We start from the raw sequence: 17,553 nt of genomic DNA, 5'->3' as shown, positions 1-17,553 counted from the left end.
GCCAACAATACTCCATTTTCATCCTGTAACCTGAATATTGACCAAGTATTAGTGATATTGTTGTTATAAGCGCTGACGCAAACAAACTATTATAAGACCCAGATTCCGATCTAACAAAGGTCTTAAAGGGGAACATTATCACCAGACCTATGTAAGCGTCAATATATACCTTGATGTTGCAGAAAAAAGACCATATATTTTTTTAACCGATTATCGAACTCTAAATGGGTGAATTTTGGCGAATTAAACGCCTTTCTATTATTCGCTCTCGGAGCAATGACGTCACACTGTGACGTCACATCGGGAAGCAATCCGCCATTTTCTCACTTTCGTCGGTGTGTTGTCGGAGGGTGTAACAACACGAACAGGGACGAATTCAAGTTGCACCAGTGGCCCAAAGATGCGAAAGTGGCAAGAAATTGGACGAAATTTGTTCAAAATACGAGGGTGTGGGGAAAGCCGACGAAATGGTCAGTCGTTTGTTCCGCACACTTTACCGACAAAAGCTATGCTACGACAGAGATGGCAAGAATGTGTGGATATCCTGCAACACTCAAAGCAGATGCATTTCCAACGATAAAGTCAAAGAAATCTGCCGCCAGACCCCCATTGAATCTGCCGGAGTGTGTGAGCAATTCAGGGACAAAGGACCTCGGTAGCACGGCAAGCAATGGCGGCAGTTTGTTCCCGCAGATGAGCGAGCTAAACCCCCTGGATGTCTTGACTCACACCGTCCCTTATGCCACCGAAGATGATCAAGAGAAGAATATCGACCCTAGCTTCCCTGGCCTGCTGACATCAACTCCAAAACTGGACAGATCAGCTTTCAGGAAAAGAGAGCGGATGAGGGTATGTCTACAGAATATATTAATTGATGAAAAATGTATTTATTACTCGCGGTTTTACGTAAATTATTATACATAAACTGTGTTTACCAATAATTTAGCTTAAAAACATTTATTGTTTTCAATCATTCGAGTACATTCGGGTAGTCTCGTGTAATGCAGTATTTTGTGTCTATTTAGGTATGGTTAACCTGAGTGCTGAAATCGTGGAAAAATGTATGTTCTTAGCGCGCCTGAAATGGGCTGTCTGCACTCTCAAAGTGCATGTTGTTGCCAAATGTATTTCATATGCTGTAAACCTAGTTCATAGTTGTTAGTAATTATCTTATCAGACAGTGTTAAGCCGCTGAAATCCGAGTCTGAATCCGAGCTAATGTCGCTATACCTTGCTGTTTGTTTGTATTGGCATCACTGTGTGACGTCACAGGAAAATGGACGGGTGTATATAACGATGGTTAAAATCAGGCACTTTGAAGCTTTTTTTAGGGATATTGCGTGATGGGTAAAATTTTGAAAATAAACTTCGAAAAATAAAATAAGCAACTGGGAACTGATTTTGAATGGTTTTAACCCCTTTAACTCATTCTCCTTCTATGCCACATCAATATGGAATGCACTCCCAACAGGTGTAAAAGAAAGTGCATCTCTACCCTCCTTCAAAACCACACTAAAAGAACACCTCCAGGAAACTGCAACCCTAAACTAACACCCTCCCCCTTCCACATACCACCTCCCCGGATTGTAAATAATCAAATGTATATACTTGTTCTTATGCTTCCTGATCTCTCTATGTGCACTACTTGCTGTACATATCCTACCAAGTCAGACCTACACTGTTTCAATGTCCATTTCGCTGATGATGCAATTGTTGATGACCGAAGTGCTGATATCAACCAAACCAAACACCCCCCCCCCCCTTCCACATCCCACACCCCGGATTGTAAATAATGTAAATAATTCAATGAATATACTCTGATGATTAACTTGTGTGATGACTGCATTATGATGATAGTATATATTTGTACCATGAATTGATTTAAGTGGACCCCGACTTAAACAAGTTGAAAAACTTATTGGGGTGTTACCATTTAGTGGTCAATTGTACGGAATATGTACTGTACTGTGCAATCTACTAATAAAAGTCTCAATCAATCAATCAAAAAAAGCAGCGCCGTAGTCATACCAAAGACCTTAAAAATGGGACGCATTACCTCCCTGCTTGGCACTTAGCATCAAGGGTTGGAATTGGGGGTTAAATCACCAAAAATGATCCCCGGGCATGGCCACCGCTGCTGCTCACTGCTCCCCTCACCTCCCAGGGGGTGATCAAGGGTGATGGGTCAAATGCAGAGAATAATTTCGCCACACCTAGTGTGTGTGTGACAATCATTGGTACTTTAAACTTTAACTTTGTAATCACAGAGCGCTAACTAGCTTATGCTGCTATATTGACATATTGAGCCGGTGAGCTGCTGCATCGCCTCAGAGTTGGTGAAAATTAATTCTAGATTATAAATCATGCCTCTCACCTGGATAGTAGAAATTGGTCAACTTAGACATTCCACTTAGACCCAGAGATAGCGCGAAAGACACGAAAGGACGCTAGTATATGGCCAACCGTCCGTGAGAATTATGATTAAGTCTTCATCTAAACGGGAAGATAAAAACATCCCATCAGTCGACATCCCAGTAAGAGCAGACATTGTACAGTAAGGGATTGTTTTATTATGTTCGTAATTTGTATTTCTTGTTCAGCACTTAGCTGGTGCTTGCTGGATCTGATTAGCACACAGCTTCTAAAACTTCATCCTTCTTATGTTCAGGTTAAAATTATAAGGTTCTGGCGCAGACAAACTATTATTAACAGCGCCGTAATCACAGAGCGCTAACTAGCTTATGCTGCTATATTGACATATTGAGCCGGTGAGCTGCTGTATCGCCTCCGAGTTGGTGAAAGTTACTTCTAGATTATAAATCATGCCTCTCACTGGATAGTAGATGTTGGTCAACTTAGACATTCAACTCAGACACAGAGATAGCGCGAAAGACACGAAAAGATGCTAGTTTATAGCCAACCGTCCGTGAGACTTACGATTAAGTCTTCATCTAAACGGGAAGATAACCATATCCCATCAGTCGACATCCCAGTAAGAGCAGACATTGTACAGTAAGGGATTGTTTTATTATGTTCGTAGTTTGTATTTCTTGTTCAGCACTTACAGTGCAAAAACTGAAATCTAAGTAAGATGAAATATCTCAAATAAGGGTGATATTTGCTTATTTTCTGTCTGATAAGATAATTCTTCTCACTAAGCAGATTTTATGTTAGTCTTTTACTTGTTTTAAGGGTTTTGGTCCTAAATGATCTCAGTAAGATATTACAGCTTGTTGCTGAGATTTTATGACCTATATTGAGTAAAACATGCTTGAAACTAGAATATCAACTGTTGCAAAGCTATGTCATCTACACTCACAAGCATAAAACTACTTTTTTAAAGTAATAATTTCTTATTTCAAACATGAAAAAAAAAAATCATGACTTTGACACAATTGTGTCTCATATTAAAACAGATGACAGCTAAATGGACTTTACTGTTTTATTTTCAATAAAACAATAGAAAATACGTACTCATATAGTAGTACAGTTGTTATTCGTGAGAATATACTTATTTTAAGGTATTTTTGAGTTCATTGAGGCTAGCTAATTTTACTTGTTTTGGAAAGTCTTGACAAGCCAGATGTGCTTGTTCTATTGGCAGATAATTTTGCTTAGTTCAAATAAAATACCCCATATTTTTGTATTTTTTGTTCTTGTTTTTGAACACTGACTTTTTGCAGTGTAGCATTGCTGGTACTTGCTGGATTTGATTAGCACACAGCTTCTAAAACTTGTAGTTCATCTTTCTTATATTAAGGATAAAATTATAAGGTTCTGGATAATCATTTGTCCCAAAGTAGTCATCTTTATTTTTCATGAAGTCTGCCATGATTAGTAGTATTGTTGTTGTTGAAGGGATAAGAAAACGTTGTGATGCGTCTCTTGAGATTGATACGCCGCCATTTTTTTAGAATGATCAAAAACATGTAAATATTACATGTTATTATGAATGTGCCTGTTACTACCAGTGTTGGGTTAGTTACTGAAAACCAGTAACTAGTTACAGTTACTAGTTACTTTATTTCAAAAGTAACTCAGTTACTAACTCAGTTACTTAAACCAAAAAGTAATGCGTTACTGTGAAAAGTAACTATTTAGTTACTTATATATATTTATTTTTATTTTTTTAAGGCCCCATTTAATGCCCTTTTAGCCTTCATTTTAGTACTCTTATTGCACTGGAGAATAATACAATCTGTTGATCAACTTGACATGCATTTGCATCACTGAACTCTGCTAAGCAATGTGCTCTACATACAACACACAAAGACAAAGATATGTTTTAAAGGGCCAATTTGTTTCAGACCAGAACAAATTGACAAAACTATTTTAAATAGCTGCAACTTAACATACATAAGTAACAAACAGCATAATAACAACATAGCTGTAAAACAAGAAAGGCACACACTACATACATAAAGCCTAACCAGGCGTTTTCTCAAGGAATTCTGAAATAAAATCATGTCTGAAGCCCAGAACACTCTACACATTTCCCCACTTAGTTTAGAGAAAAGGAAATATTAGCCTGGCCCACTAGCATCCCTCTTTAGGTTTGTGAACTTTATAGTCTAAACATTTAGAGTGATGTGATAATCAAACACTCTAAAAGTTTAAAATGAAAGAGTATATAAGAGAATTGACAGAGTGTGTGTACCTTCAGTGTGCAGTGCCTCATTAAAATCCAGCCGCTGTTGGAGATGGAGGTGAAGTGTGTGTCTCTTTACTAGCTTCGTCGAAGCATGTTGTTTTTGTCGCTGTTTCAGCAAATTTGAAACTTACATTCAGCTAAAATGTTCTTTTCTTTGTGGTCGATAAAAGAAACGTACTGAAAATATCTCCATTTTAAGAAACTCGGCTTCGGGGTTCGCCATGACGTCTTGATAGTAGACACAGACACGCCCCCTCCCACACACACACACTCACACACACACACACACACACACACACACAGACAGCGCGCGCCTCTTTTTTGTCGCCTCTTCAGCAGCGCTGCAACACTCAGATCTTCTCAGTTTCTAGCCGATACTACATAAAAAATAACGCAAAATAACGCAGTAACGCATCATGTAGTAACGGTAACGGAGTTACTGAATATAAAAAATAACGCGTTAGATTACTTGTTACCGCCGATAGTAACGGCGTTACAGTAACGCGTTACTTTGTAACGCGTTAGTCCCAACACTGGTTACTACATTACATATATACTTACAGCATGTATATAAAAAGTTGATGGATGTTTTGGGATGTTTTTTAGAGTGCTTTTTCCTATTGGCTCCATTGTTAACTGACTTACTTACTATATAAAATGCATTAAAAAAAAATCTGTGTTCTTGTCTTACATAAGGATTGTGAATGATTGACAAAATTCCCAAAAAAGTGCAGCTCCACTTTAAATCGGGGGCGTCCAAAAAGTGACCCAGTGGCTATTTGTTGCGCGCTTTTTAAAAATAAAATGTTTAGTTTTTTTATTGTCCCCCGTCGCAACATAAAAACATAATCAAATATGAAGACAGTTGAACTCTTGATACTAATAATAATACCATTTGTCACCTATAATGCAAAAGCTGGAAATATTTCTTATTGCAGGGGTTCTTAACCTTTTTGACCTCGGGGCCCAACTTATCCACTACAGAGGAGTCCGGGCTCCCCTTAAATATTAACAGTGAATTAGTAATCCTCCTGTAGATCTTAATCGTATTCAATAATTATATCAAACCTATGTACAGATTAACAACCTTGTTAAATTAAATGAAACCATGTGTTTCATTTATTAAACACATAAACCTTAGGTTTAAGTCAGGCTAATTAGAAAAATAAGCACTAACGAAATATACAGCATAAGAATGGACTTTTAAATAACTGACAAAAAATATAATTACACACAATTATGTTATGCTATGCTGAAATAAATAAACTAAATTAATAATGAATATGTGTCTTAACTAAATTGTCAATAACATTAAAGTGCAAATGGAAATACAGCTTCACCACTTAAGTCATAATTTTTGCGCTTAAGAAACTTCCCTATGACTTTAACTCCAGACTTCTTCTGTTCGTTTGCTATTGTCATTACTGCTACAAGTGGTGGAAAAGTGCATTACAGCTAAGTACTGCTTCGGCCCATACGGACCACGGCTAAAAAGGAGATTGACGACCTTCTAGGGGACGCTCGCTGCCCAACGATGGGACCCCATGGCGAATAAACACTGTCTTAATGTATCTATTTTGGAATGGTTTAAGTCTATAAAAATATCAAAATGGCCCCCCGACTCCTTTTTTTCCAGCATGGCTGCTCAGTAAGCGACTGATGGAGGAAAAGGTTTGGACACCCCTGTCTTTAAACCAATCAATCAATCAATCAATCAATCAATCAATCAATCAATCAATCCATCAGTCAGCATAATTCTTCATTTCAGACTTTTGGACCATTGCTTTCAACTTTGTGGGAACACTTTGGGAACAGAAAGACATCTTCCTTAGTCTAAAAAAGGCAGACTTTGGGTAGTTTGGGGTCTAAGAACTAAATCAGACACATTCCAAAGTCTTCCCAGAAGAGTGGGCAATCTTATAGCTGCTAACTCGACATCTACTTCGACTTTCACTTCCTGTAGTAGTCCCAGAACTTTTGTCCTTATTGTATTAAGTCAGTCTTAACAAGTTTTTTTTTAAATGTATAATCTGCTCATCACGTAAATAGTAAAAGACACCACAAAGACGTCAACCAGACACAAAAGTAAGAAACAAAAGAAGCTCACCTTGCGATTGTTCTTCAGTCCGCGGCCTGCTTGTGTCGTCCTCTCATGACTTCACTGTCACACTTTGCTGTTGGTGGGTGTTATTTCACGCTGTCGGCGGCTTTAGAGCAACTTCCTTTTTCCTGATGCATGCAGTCAAACAGACACGGGCGCAGCAGTTACTATGGCGACACCGGCAGCGACCACAGCCGAGATCATTTGCAGCTTTTTAAAAAAAACAAAAAAAAACTACTTTGGTGACATAAGAATTCCCATCTCATTGTCAAAAGGATGTGAGAGTAAAAATTGTACACAGGGTAAAAAGAAGAGAACGATTATGGACACTAAATGATATTTTTGTTTTTACCTTTAGAGGTCACTGTGGTTCTTTATGTAATGTACAGTACTGTACAAAAGTATCGAGCCACAAAGAAATGTATGGTTTTATTAATGCCGTTGCGTTTCTACAGTTGTAACTTGCATTTACTCAACATGATACTGTTTATTTCCCACACACTTCATGTGCAGTCTGCAAAGTTTAACTTGAACTTTAACTACAATTCTTCAATGAAAAGTAATTACTGACTATTGTATCATAGAATAAGTGTTACACCCATCCACACATTCATTAGAATGACTGGAGTTACAATGTTCAACTCTTCAACTGCCAAAACAAACTCAACTTTCTTTTCTCTCTTACTTTCTCCGCTGCACTAAAAATGTTAATATATTTTCAATTAATCACTGGGAAAATATTGTTTCATCTCAGTTACTGCACAATTAGAGTGTACCGATCCGAAATGGATATTAGATCAGCAAAAAAACAAGTGTCTGATTATATTGGCTTGCATCTCAAATCTCCACATTTCTGATACAAGCAGTGCTGCAGCGTGTTTTTTTGTGCAAAGATGGACAGATAGTGAACATCTAAATGTCCTCCAATAAGCACACAAATTTGTTTTTTTTCTCCTATTTTAGTCATTTACAAAAGGTAAACATACTAGGCCATAGGCTACTAGGAGCTAGCAGAGACAGGGTTCCCCCCAGATTGCCAACATACCTGTGGCGGTGAGAGCGTGGTCAACATGACATCATATAATTTGCATAATCTGCTTTTTTTCTTTAAAAAGGCAAAAAAAAAGTTATACATACATTTAAAATTAAATCTGGGTTATTATTAATTAGTATTAGTAACATGTATTTTTTGTTATATTATGTCAAGTTCCTTTAGACTTCACCAGTCATTTTGGTGACTTCTTCTTTCCTAAAACAGACCTACAACAAATCTAGCATATCTTTCTGGTGTTACTGGAGATTGTACTCGTGTTTAGAGACGCTTTACTTCTGACACTCCATGTCCACGCTGCTCCAACTGCACTTTCTCTCCTTGAAAGAGCGCCACCGTCCTCTCAATATTTGAAGGCTGTCGGCGGGTACATCTGGATATATTAAAGTACGTCCACATCGCAGACATGCTGCCTCCGCTCCAAACAATTCTGTGCGTTTTGGTTAAGTCATCACAACATCCTGTTTCGGCAGGGCTGCTTCGGTGATCAAAGCAATTTTTCCGTCGACCGAAGTTTCCGTGCTTCACTAGTCAATTACATGCAAATAATAGGCTATATGCTAAATATATGTATATATATATATATATATATATATATATAGTACAGGCCAAAAGTTTAGATACACCTTCTCATTCAATGCGTTTTCTTTATTTTCATGACTATTTACATTGTAGATTGTCACTGAAGGCATCAAAACTATGAATGAACACATGTGGAATTATGTACATATGCATTCTCTTGATAAGCTTCAAGAGGTAGTCACCTGAAATGGTTTTCACTTCACAGGTGTGCTTGAAGCTCATCGAGAGAATGCCAAGAGTGTGCAAAGCAGTAATCAGCGCAAAGGGTGGCTATCTTGAAGAAACTAGAATATAAAACATGTTTGCAGTTATTTCTCCTTTTTTTGTGAAGTACATAACTCCACATGTGTTCATTCATAGTTTTGATGCCTTCAGTGACAATCTACAATGTAAATAATCATGAAAATAAAGAAAATGCATTGAATGGGAAGAAGGTGAGTACAAACTTTTGGCCTGTACTGTACATACATATATATATATATATATATATATATATATATATATATATATATATATATATATATATATATATATATATATATATATATATATGTATATATATATATATATATATATATATATATATATATATATATATCAAAAAAAACAATTCCTCTCATCGACTACGAACAATATGTATATATATATATATATATGTATATATATATATATATATATATATATATATATATATATATATATATTGTTCGTGGTTTCAAAATGATCGGTATAGGTTTCAAAAAGTAAAATGTATGACTTTATAAAACCCGGACGTAGGGAGTACAGAGTGCCAATAAACCTTAGAGGCACTTCCTTTGCGTGCCGGCCCAATCACATAATATCTACGGCTTTTCACACACACAAGTGTGAATGCCATGCATACTTGGTCAACAGCCATACAGGTCACACTGAGGGTGGCCGTATAAACAACTTTAACACTGTTACAAATATGCGCCACACTGTGAACCCACACCAAACAAGAATGACAAACACATTTCGGGAGAACATCCGCACCGTAACAACATAAATACAACAGAACAAATACCCAGAACCCCTTGCAGCACTAACTCTTCCGGGACGCTACAATATACACCCCCCCACCTCAAACCCGCCCACCTCAGCGTCCTCATGCTCTCTCAGGGAGAGCATGTCCCAAATTCCAAGCTGCTGTTTTGAGGCATGTTAAAAAAATAATGCACTTTGTGACTTCAATAATAAATATGGCAGTGCCATGTTGGCATTTTTTTCCATAACTTGAGTTGATTTATTTTGGAAAACCTTGTTACATTGTTTAATGGCATAATAACGTGTCAATTCCACGACTGTATATATTGGTATAGATTTATATCGGAATCGGTAATTAAGAGTTGGACAATATCGGAATATCGGATATCTGCAAAAAAGCCATTATCAGACATCTCTAATTGTTATATTATATTGGACTTTTGTCGAGGATGGAACCCTTTATTCATATTTACATTGTTTCTTATAGACCAATTTGCTTCACTATACAAAATTTTCGATTTACGAACCCTGTTCAAGAACCAATTAAGTTCGTAAATCGAGGTTCCACTGTATATGCACCTTTATCCAGATCCTCACCAAAACCGGATGGCTTCTCAACCAGGCACTGTTTGTATTTTTTGTACAATTCAGAAAGTGTGTGTGTGAAAAAAATAGATTTTGTGAGATTTTTGCTCCCTACTGTTTGTATTATGATTAGTAATTGTCGTAAAAACACGGTGACTGCGAACACGTCTCACCTGTGACACGTCGAGAGCTGCCTCACCTTCTCTGGCCTCCGCTCAACCACATGCCGGGATCCTGCCTGGACCTGCTTCGCTTTCCACCCCCCGGGGGGATGGGGGGGGGGGGGCTCACGCCGATTCTTCGGCTCTGATTGGCTACCTGCCGTGGGCTGCCATGAGGTTTGAGGCTATGCCGCTAAGAGAAAGTTGACAGACAGACCTAATAGGAGACATGACAACTTCAAGATAGGGAAGACGGGATAAAGCGCGACATCACAAGGAAGCTGGAGAGGCACTGGAGATCCCAGGTTTCCTCTGGCGGCCCCTGCCCTCAGGTAGGTGCTACATTCTGCAGCGGCTGCAGTGCAAACAGCAAGGCTTGCTAGAAGTCTAAACGTATTTCAGTCGGTGCACAGAAGCGCGTACGAGCATGCTTACGGCCATTTTCCTCTTTACCTTGCCTGTGTTTGCGACTCAGACATGAACAATCGCTCCATCGCTTGGTGGCTGAGCCAGATTGGCCTGCCCCAGTACACCAAGACCCTGGAGAGGGAATATTATGGACTGGAGGTGCGTCAGTCACCACTCTGTGCATGTGTTTGTCCAAGTTTGGCCTGTTGACTCCGTCTTCATCCCGCAAAGGGTTTGTTGAATGTGAACGACAACGAGCTGAAGGAAGCCGGGATCGAGGACGCCGCGCACAGAGAAACCATCCTCTGTCAGCTTTTACGGCACCAGAAGAAACTGGACCCCCGCTGCGGTACTGTGTTTGAGTTTCTATAGCGTTAAATTCTTTTTTTATACAATCAAAATACCTGCGGTCCTCTCAGGCGTGCAAATGGAGCGCAGGGTGAGCCGGAAGTACTCTCTGGGATCGTCAATGGATTTGGTAAGAACACAAACCGTTACAGCGAGTGGAGCGATGACGAAAATACAAAAAGGTACCACCTCCTGCAGGTGAAGCCAAGGAAGGATCTGTTTCGCCAGAGCGTCCTGCCCCGCCTCCATCGCGCCGACAAAAAACACTGCCTCTCCGCGTCCTGCTCACAGCTCCGCCCCCTGGATGAGGACCACGCTTCCGGCGCAGCGGACGGCTGTCGGGAGAGCAAGCGCAGGTAAGCGCACACACCCCTGAAAGAAAGTGAGATACATTCTCCACTCTATTTCAATGATTAACAGCTAGCTTGTAAAATCAATAACAGTATTTGTGAAGTCAAGTAGAAGCACTCACTGTTTAACGTACTTTCACGTCCCGACCGACTTGACAGATGAAGGCCTTTTGTTTTTTGTGTATGTCCATGCAATCTAGTACAATGTATTTTTTTAAGTTTGACATGCAAAAAAACAAACTGTGAAAAAATAGACAACGCTAAATAGGGCTGTGAATATTCGGGCACCACACCATTCCATTGGATTCTTGGGGGGTAACAATTAGATTCAGAATCGATTTCTGATTAAAAACATACTTTTTTAATAACATTTGGTTAAAGTTAAGTTAAAGTACCAATGATTGTCACACACACACGAGGTGTGGCGAAATTATTCTCTGCATTTGACCCATCACCCTTGATCACCCCCTGGGAGGTGAGGGGAGCAGTGGTGGCCGCGCCCGGGAATAATTTTTGGTGATTTAACCCCCAATTCCAACCCTTGATGCTGAGTGTCAAGCAGGGAGGTAATGCGTCCTATTTTTATAGTCTTTGGTATGACTCGGCCGGAACTCACAACCTACCGATCTCAGGGTGCCAGTTCTAACAACATTCCTCCATAAAACAGATAAACAGCTCTGATAAATGTATATATTATTTAAAAGAAAACTGATTTTGTTTAATAAAATGCTAACCAATCATTTAATAAAGTCAAATACAAATAAGGCACAAAGAAGTATCCAACATTTCTATTTTCTAAAGTAAATCTGTACAGCAAATATGGGTATCTACAATATGATTTGCCTGAGTGGCTGGACAGGACAGATACAAAAAATAATAAGGTATTGATCTTTAAATAAGAATCTCCATTAATTCGAAAAATGTTTATTCTTTTTGACACCCCTATTGCAAAGCCTCTTTTGACACAAGTGAGTTTGTGACTGCCTCACTTGGCTACAACGCAAGCAGATTATAATGGTAAAATTTGACAACGTCGTCTTCAATCAGCACCTGGTTTCCAGATCTGCACCAAAAATGATACGCTTCTTCCTAAAAAAACATGTTTCACTCCTCAACAAATGATTGCGCCAATCCGCTTATCAATAACAGTACGGTGTAATTTTATTGAGTGCTTTACACACCACTTAATTAACCAACCAAGGGCTATTATATTATCTAAACCAGTGGTTCTCAAATGGGGGTACGCGTATCCCTGGGGGTACTTGAAGGTATGCCAAGGGGTACGTGGAATTTTTTTTAAATATTCTAAAAATAGCAACAATTCATAAATCCTTTATAAATATATTTATTGAATAATACTTCAACAAAATATGAATGTAAGTTCATGAACTGAACATCAAATCAAGTAGGCAATTCCATTCATTACAATGCAACAATTCAATATTCAGTCTTGACAGCTAGGTTTTTTGTGGACATGTTCCATAAATATTGATGTTAAAGATTTCTTTTTTTTTAAAGAAATGTTTAGAGTTAAATTCATCAATCCAGATGGATCTCTATTACAATCCCCAAAGAGGGCACTTTAAGTTGATGATTACTTCTATGTGTAGAAATCTTTATTTATAATTGAATTACTCGTTTATTTTTCAACAAGTTTTTAGTTATTTTTATCTTTTTTTCCAAATAGTTCAAGAAAGACCACTACAAATTAGCAATATTTTGCACTGTTATACAATTTAATAAATCAAAAACTGATGACATAGTGCTGTATTTTACTTCTTTATCACTTTTTTTCAACCAAAAATGCTTTGCTCTGATTAGGGGGTACTTGAATTAAAAAAATGTTCACAGGGGGTACATCACTGAAAAAAGGTTGAGAACCACTGATCTAAACAATAATGATCGCAGAGTTAATGAGAACACATCACGTACAAAAGAAAAACATCTTAAAGGGGAACTGCCCTTTTTTTTTTCTCAATGTTGCCTGTCATTCACAATCCCTATGTAAGACAAGAGCACATACCTTTTTCTTTGTTTTATACATTCTAAGTAGTTAAATCCAGCAAGTAGGAGGTGGCTAACGATGCAGCAAATGGGAGTACACTATTGCGCCCATACCAACAATACTCCATTTACATGTTGTGACCTGAATATTAACCAAATATTAGCGATACACAGAGCTGGTTACCTCACAGAGAGCGAACTCGCTTATGCTGCTATATTGACAAATTGAGCCGGTGAGCTGCTGCATCGCCTCTGAGTTGGTGACAGTTAATTCTAGGTTATAAATATCATGCCTCTCACCTGGATAGTAAAAGGTTGTGTCCATAAACCGAGAAGTTAGTCAACTTTGACATCCAACCTAAACATGAAGATGGCGAGAAAGACAAAAAAACGCCCGTTTGTGGCCAACATTATTTTTAACCCTTCTTGAGGATTATAATTAATTCTTCATCTAAACGGGAACATATAAACATCCCATCAGTCGGCGTCCCAGTGAGAGCACTGTACAGTAAATGATTGTTTTATTATGTTTGTAGTTTGTATTTTATGTTAGCACTTAGACATACTGCTACATGATGCTTAGTGTTTCACTAAAGCTGGATCTGATTAGCACACAGCTTTCTAAATCTTGTAGCTCATCCTCCTTACAATCAAGCTCAAAAATATAATTTTCTGGATCATCATTTGTCCCAAAGTAATCGTATTTGGCTCTCATGAAGTCTGCATGAGTAGTAGTTGTTGTCGAAGGAAAGAGCGAACGTTGTGGTGCGTCTGTAAAATTAATACACCGCTGTATGCTTAAAATTAGCAAAATACATAAATATTGCACATTATTATGATTGTGCCTGTTATTGCATTACATATATACCTACAGCATGTATATAAAACATTGATGGAGGTGTTTGGATGTCTTTAGAGTGCACCCAGAACAGCCCATATCACCCCCGTTCTAGCCAGTCTTCATTGGCATCCAGTTAAATTCCGCATTGAGTTTAAGATTTTAGTCCTGACATTCCGTGCGTTGCATGGTGGGGCCCCTCAGTACATCACTGATTTGCTATGCCCCTACTCCTCAGGGCGTAGCCTCCGGTCTTCAGGCCAGGACCTTCTCAGTGGTTAGAGTGTCAGCCCTGAGATCGGTAGGTTGAGTTCAAACCCTGGCCGAGTCATACCAAAGACTATAAAAATGGGACCCATTACCTCCCTGCTTGACACTCAGCATCAAGGGTTGGAATTGGGGGTTAAATCACCAAAAATGATTTCCAGGCGCGGCCACCGCTGCTGCTCACTGCTCACTCACCTCCTAGGGGGTGATCAAGGGTGATGGGTCAAATGCAGAGAATAATTTCGCCACACCGAGTGTGTGTGTGACAATCATTGGTACTTTAACTTTTCTAAAGATCCCAAAAACTAGTTTTAAAACCCGTGGAGACCTGGCATTCCATGCTATAGCTCCCAGACTCTGGAACAACTTGCACCAGTCCCGCCGGGAACTTGACTGTGTTAAAATTTTTAAGAGACATTTGAAAACTTCTTTTTTTAGTAAAGCTTTTAGTCAATGCACCTTTTAACTATAATTTTTAATCCACTTTGTATCCTTTTTATGATGTTGCCCCTGTTGCTTTAATTGAATTGTTGTTTTAATTTACCTATGTTTTGTACAGCGCTTTGTGATTTTATCTGTGAAAAGCACTTTATAAATAGAATGTACTTACTTACTATAGGCAATATAAAGCAACCACCATTGGCCTTAGTGCAGTGGTTCTTAACCTTGTTGGAGGTACCGAACCCCACCAGTTTATATGCGCATTAACCGAACCCTTCTTTAGTGGGAAAAAAAAAATAAATTCAAATTCAAGACAAAGTTATATGTTTTTGGTAACACTTTAGTATGGGGAACATATTCTAAATAACAAAGACTTAATTTACAGTTATTTGGTTAGTGTTCGGGTCAGGGTAAGAGGGTTAGGGTTATAATAAGGTCATGCCGAATAAGGCATTAATAAGTACTTAATAATGACTAGTTAAGAGCCAATATGTTACTAATTTGCATGTTAATAAGCAACTAATTAATGGTGAATAGCTAGATAGATAGATAGTACTATATGTTCCCCATACTAAAGTGTTACCATCTTTTTTTTACTGGTGCACAAAATGAACCGTGCATGAACATCACCTTGTTCAAACAACAAAACCAACACAGTCATAAACTCACAACAAATTACACACCTGCAAATCAGTCAAATGTTGCCGTATCCGTAATACGCTGATAGGGAGAAGTTTGTATTTACACGATGAGTCGGGTGTGTTTTGACCTCCGCCGAACCCCTGGGGCCGACTCACAGAACCCCAAGGGTTCGATGGAACCCAGGTTAAGAACCACTGCCCTAGTGTTAACTGACTTTTGCAAAAATAAATTTACAATTTAGAATGCATTAAAAAAAGAAAAACTTGCCTTGTCTTACATAAGGATCTTGACGGATAGACAAAACTAAAAAAAAAAAGGTGCAGTTCCGCTTTAATAAATGATTGCAGTATTTATTTAGCTAACCATTAGAGTGCAATTATATTGAGTGCTTTTTACTCCAACTAATTGTTTGCTGTAATTAACCAGCTATTATATAATTTCAACAATAATGCACTTAGCAGAGATAATAACAGTAAAACAGCAGCTAATGAGAACACATCATGGAAGAAAGAAAAACATTCAAAGAAATGCAGAAGAAAAAAAATTCTTAAATTTAAGCAGGCTAATGCTGACTATAATATTTAAATATACTTTTCATCCAATGATCATGCAATGAGACTATTCTTCAGTCATATTAAAAAAAATATTCATGCTAAAATAAATAAACGAGGCCGTCAAGTTTGAGCACATCCATGCAGGTAAGGCCACGTTGCATGCTGGGAAATATCCTCATAATACAGTTACTACCGCGTTCCTCTGATTGGTCCAACCATCTCACCTGTGGGGCTACAACTGTCTGTAAAGTCCTCAAATATAATTTAATTATTGACAAAAAAATGTTAACGATAATTCCTAAAGTAGTTTACGGGTTTACTGCTCGTTCAACGGTTCGTCTTTATGACTTATACAAGGGTTACACACCAGGTGGCGGCCTACTTGATGACAGGAGATGAGGTGGCTCGGCTTGTCTCGGTATCCGAGGAATGTGTCCAGATTGCGGCTTCGTGCTACCGGGGCCCGGGGCGGGGGTGATGGGAGTGCCCGGGGAAGGCCTGTGGGAACACGCCAGGAAAGAGGAGGGCGAAGAGAGAGGGAGGAGAAAGGGCGGATAGCTGGAAGGGAGGGACCGAGACGGGTCGAAGGTCTCCGTGCGCTTTTTGTGGACCACAGACCGTCAACATGACCAGGACGAGGGAGCAGTGAAAGACTGTCCGTCAGGTAAGAACCAGGCCGCCATTACTTCCTACTTCGTTACCTTTTGGACACATCTCGCAAGTTCACGCGAGATGTTAAAACGTTTGCTGTTGACAGATGTGACAATTTCAGCTTAAACAATTATGTTAATATTGCAAACGTTTGACATGTTTTACGCCATTTCCAGCATTTAAAACGCTTTGTTTACCATTTTAGATGCAGGAAGTACCGCCCCTATCATGTCCTCCAGAGTTTCCCCCCCCAGCTATTACACAATTTGGCTCACAAATCACTGTTGTAACACACCGATTTGTGATCCGAGCCGTGATTAAAAACAACATACTTTCATGATATTTAGGTACATTTTCTTGTAGCTACCTGTAGATATGTGGTGCTGGGCAGACTTTTTTCAAGCACCTGTGTGCAGGTATGTATTTTAGGTGTAATATGGACCAACACCCTCTTCAGCCTGCATGTTGCTCACAATTTTAGTTCAGAACTTTTTCTACACTTCCATCTAGAGATGTCCGATAATGGCTTTTTTTGCCTATATCCGATATTGTCCAACTCTTAATGACCGATTCCAATATCAATCGATACCGATATATACAGTCGTGGAATTAACACATTATTATGCCTAATTTTGTTGTGATGCCCCGCTGGATGCATTAAACAATGTAACAAGGTTTTCCAAAATAAATCAACTCAAGTTATGGGAAAAAATGCCAACATGGCACTGCCATATTTATTATTGAAGTCACAAAGAGCATTATTTTTTTAACATGCCTCAAAACAGCAGCTTGGAATTTGGGATATGCTCTCCCTGAGAGAGCATGAGGAGGTTGAGGTGGGGGGTAGTGACACTACACACAGGAAAACAGCAAAAAAACTCAAAATAAGTCAGGGTGTGATGTGATTGTGCGTG

At 38.8% G+C, this 17,553-nt stretch overlaps 2 protein-coding genes across 9 annotated transcripts in view; one reads left to right on the top strand and one right to left on the bottom strand.

The window, feature by feature from the left end:
- Positions 1–17,553, bottom strand: part of LOC133621811 (proto-oncogene vav-like) — a 76,504-nt gene that overhangs the window by 43,036 nt on the left and 15,915 nt on the right. For 3 of the 6 annotated variants that reach the window (XM_061984186.1, XM_061984190.1, XM_061984191.1), the window contains exons 1-3: positions 16,356–16,499; positions 10,149–11,227; positions 6,759–6,880 (exon numbers count right to left, since the gene is read on the bottom strand). The gene's annotated coding sequence lies outside the window, so the exon portion shown is untranslated. Of the gene's footprint in view, positions 1–6,758; positions 6,963–10,148; positions 11,228–16,355; positions 16,500–17,553 lie in introns of those variants that run through there. The other 3 variants (XM_061984187.1, XM_061984188.1, XM_061984189.1) reach the window with 3 other exon arrangements.
- The window catches only part of sh2d3a (SH2 domain containing 3A), a 27,466-nt gene continuing 20,723 nt past the window's right edge, over positions 10,811–17,553 (top strand). For 2 of the 3 annotated variants that reach the window (XM_061984192.1, XM_072916085.1), the window contains exons 1-3: positions 10,811–10,893; positions 10,964–11,022; positions 11,091–11,248. In XM_061984192.1, the coding sequence (XP_061840176.1) occupies positions 10,972–11,022; positions 11,091–11,248 (209 nt within the window). In that variant the 5' untranslated portion in view covers positions 10,811–10,893; positions 10,964–10,971. Of the gene's footprint in view, positions 10,894–10,963; positions 11,023–11,090; positions 11,249–16,536; positions 16,653–17,553 lie in introns of those variants that run through there. The other variant, XM_061984193.1, reaches the window with a different exon arrangement.

Source organism: Nerophis lumbriciformis, linkage group LG25 (assembly GCF_033978685.3).
Source record: "Nerophis lumbriciformis linkage group LG25, RoL_Nlum_v2.1, whole genome shotgun sequence".
NCBI classification, from domain to species: Eukaryota; Metazoa; Chordata; class Actinopteri; order Syngnathiformes; family Syngnathidae; genus Nerophis; species Nerophis lumbriciformis.
The sequence above is the reverse complement of the archived record's forward strand: the minus strand, read 5'-3'. Positions and strand labels throughout refer to the sequence as shown.